This window comes from Vollenhovia emeryi, unplaced genomic scaffold (assembly GCF_000949405.1).
Source record: "Vollenhovia emeryi isolate VEMERY1.0 unplaced genomic scaffold, V.emery_V1.0 DF941313.1, whole genome shotgun sequence".
In the NCBI taxonomy this organism is placed as follows: Eukaryota; Metazoa; Arthropoda; class Insecta; order Hymenoptera; family Formicidae; genus Vollenhovia; species Vollenhovia emeryi.
Genome location: NW_011965053.1, coordinates 827 through 4,063, shown reverse-complemented (window position 1 = coordinate 4,063; position 3,237 = coordinate 827). Strand labels below are relative to the sequence as shown.

General features: G+C 48.0%; 1 protein-coding gene across 1 annotated transcript; it reads left to right on the top strand.

Moving 5' to 3' along the window:
• The first annotated feature begins 2,056 nt into the window (after positions 1–2,056).
• Positions 2,057–2,551, top strand: LOC105571034 (proline-rich protein HaeIII subfamily 1-like). Its single transcript, XM_012028501.1, has one exon. It carries the CDS (start codon positions 2,057–2,059, stop codon positions 2,549–2,551), a length of 495 nt encoding a protein of 164 aa, XP_011883891.1.
• Positions 2,552–3,237: the final 686 nt, after the last annotated feature.

The window sequence follows — 3,237 nt, the reverse complement described above, 5'->3', positions numbered from 1 at the left end:
CGCGGCACGTGATCTTATACGTTCTCTATTCTTTTTTTCTCTACTATCGTTTCTGGATTAATTACGCGACAGCCGAGGCAACCACTGTAATAGGCCGACCTTTGGCGCCTCCGCTTTCGCCCTAATAAAAGAAATCCGAAGAATCTGCGTTAATTATTAAGAAATAAGCTGTTAAAACGCTGACATCAACGGTTCTCGAGAACAGAGTTACCTCCACTCGACCCGTTGATCTCAGCCACGTACGGGGGCGCTACGCGCCTCCACTTCAAGCCGCCGCGGCAAACCGCGCGTTCAAACCACGGGAAATTAGTACTTTTAATATCGTAGCGACGATATTCTAGAACCTTCCATGCTTACGTGCTTCGGAACGGCATAACGGAATTCTACGCATAAAAACGCGAGATTGGTATGCGCGTTAATAATTCGGGAACGCAAAATGCAATTAATAGGGAATAAGCGGGAAAATGACGAGCGACGGCCCCCTTTTAAGCTAACCAAGACTCAAGTTAGTCGGAGTACTAATTAAAGTACAAATTAATAAATTCGGAAAATGATCGAAGGGCCCCCGCTCATCACCACTTCCGCACTTGCCCTAGAAGCTAACAGTATAAAAGCCGGGCCTCGGAGCCCGAAATACGCATTCAGTTCTCCGAGCTTTGCGAGGAACGAACCTCTGCCCGACAAAGAGCCTACCTCTGACTCCTGGAGTGTTACTATTATAAGCCACATCGCGATCCTCGACGTAAGTTAAGGTGTTTAACCATCGGTCACCATAGGCTAAGTCGGCATCCCGTTAGTGCGAGATTCTACCGCGTGTGCTAAACTCTGTGGCCCACGACAACGACCACCAGGAAACCACCTCCTCGACGACGACGCTCAGCTATACATCTATCTCTCTTTACCTCTACCGATATTCCTGTCTCTGTCTAGTTTCTCTTTTCATTTTCTTATTCTGACCTGCGGTTGCGCGCCTTTATACTGGCGTTCCTCCGATTTCCCATCTACGGTTGCGCGCCTTCATCGGCGTTCCTCCGGTTCTCCACCCCCGGTCACCATAGGCTAAGTCGGCATCCCGTTAGTGCGAGATTCTACCGCGTGTGCTAAACTCTGTGGCCCACGACAACGACCACCAGGAAACCACCTCCTCGACGACGACGCTCAGCTATACATCTATCTCTCTTTACCTCTACCGATATTCCTGTCTCTGTCTAGTTTCTCTTTTCATTTTCTTATTCTGACCTGCGGTTGCGCGCCGCCCTCGGCGTTCCTCCGGTTCTCCGTCCGGTTGCGCGCCGCCATCGGCGTTCCTCCGGTTCTCCACCCCCGGTTGCGCGCCTCCATCGGCGTTCCTCCGGTTCTTCCACCTCCGGTTGCGCGCCGCCATCGGCGTTCCTCCGGCGGGAAATCACCACCTTACCTCGAACTGGCATTGAGCCGCCAGTCCTCACCGACCTCCTCCACGTCGTCGACACCAGTCACCTGGTCTGAACCCCGCAAAAGAAAGGGGGACCTTCTCCGTCTTAACCAACATCAGTTCCCAGTCGTTCCAGGGGCAATTTCACAGAGTCCCCTCGAACAGACAGAATCTCGTCCTAAGATTGGCACACAGCGAAATCTACCTATCTTACGCTCGAATGGTTATGAACCTTAGTTATTTCGTTCTGTGCGATGAAGTAGTCAACGTAATTACTTTTGATTTGCCACTTACGCGTTCCATTTGCAGATTAACGTTAACCGCAGTCAAAGTACTCACTCTCGGGTCTCCCTACTACATTAAAATGAATCAGAAGTTGCCAAGAGTGCGATGATGACGGCAATGAATCGATTATCATAATCGAAAAATCCATCTGAGCATTCTACTAAAACCACAACATATGAAGTCTCAATTTCAGTTCATCCCCCGCGATTTTGAAACCACTACCCTTCTCTGAGTGCCTACTTAAGGGAGTTATAATAGTAAATTAGCATAAGTTGTAATCATGACTAACAGCATGCATTGCTTCCCCCGCTTTATAACACGCCTAATTCGAGATGCTTCCCGCAGGCACGCCCAGACATGGGCAGGTCGCGACGAGCTGGACGCAAGGTCCAGCTCAGGCGATTAGCACGAGCGTACGCTACCCCTGGGGTCTTTGACCCCAGGATATTTGACAGGCCCTTAGAGCCTCAACCACCCGCTCTCCCGCTTCACCCTCCGGCACCCAACAACCCTCCGCTAGCCCCCTGCCATCCACGCCTCCCACCTCCATACAGGCCACCGGACCCTTGCCCGGTCAGGACGTGGGCTCCGCGCCCGCCGATCACCCCCGCATCGAGGCCTCCAAGATCCAGCCTGGGCAGCGCGCCTCCTGCACCACCGGCTGATGCAGCAAAGAGGCCACCGCAGGAACCAAGGCCACCGCAGGAACCAAGACCACGGCAACCACGCATGGCCCCGCCCCAGACTCGGCCCTGCATCGTCAGAATTGAGGCCCTCCCCCAGAAGATCAGGATCGTCGGACGGCCCAGGACCCAGCTCCGAGCCGCCAACGACATGCCCTCGCTGGGCTAAAGAGGCCCCTGTTCTTTCTCCCTCTCTCTCGCCCTCCCCTCCTTATGTACATACACAATATCTCTCTTGTAATATATAGTTTAGTTCCTCCAAAGATGTTCTGCTCATTCATTTAACCACCCTGTTCTCTCATTTTCCTCGTCTCGTCACGAGACACGCGTCCCCTTATAAAATCGGACGTAACAGTACCTATTTATTTTTTGATGTCGCATACATTAAACGTTTTGTTTAAAATGTATTACTTAACACATTGAAATTGTCTTGGGTTCTTTTATTTTATACTAAATTTACTAAATAATGGTTTGCTTTATACTGAGATGTGCTAGTGATTTACTTTATAGTAAGTGTATTAAGTTCTTTAGCATAAGTTACTCCATATGAAAGAAATTTTAAATTGATATCTTAAAATACTGAAAAAACAAAAAGGACAAAATATGTTAATTAGTGGACAAAATATGTTAAAATATGTAACAATACATTTATTGAGATGTTAATTATATAAGTTACATGACAATACAATGTTTGTACATTTTTTCATGACATTCGTATAATACTAGTTCCTAAAATGATATTTTTCAATAATCTTTTATGTCATTATCAGATAATCCCAAATGCAGTATTTCTTACACATATCAGTAGACGTTCAATAAATCATGATCTTCTTGTTTAAAGTAATTATTGAAATA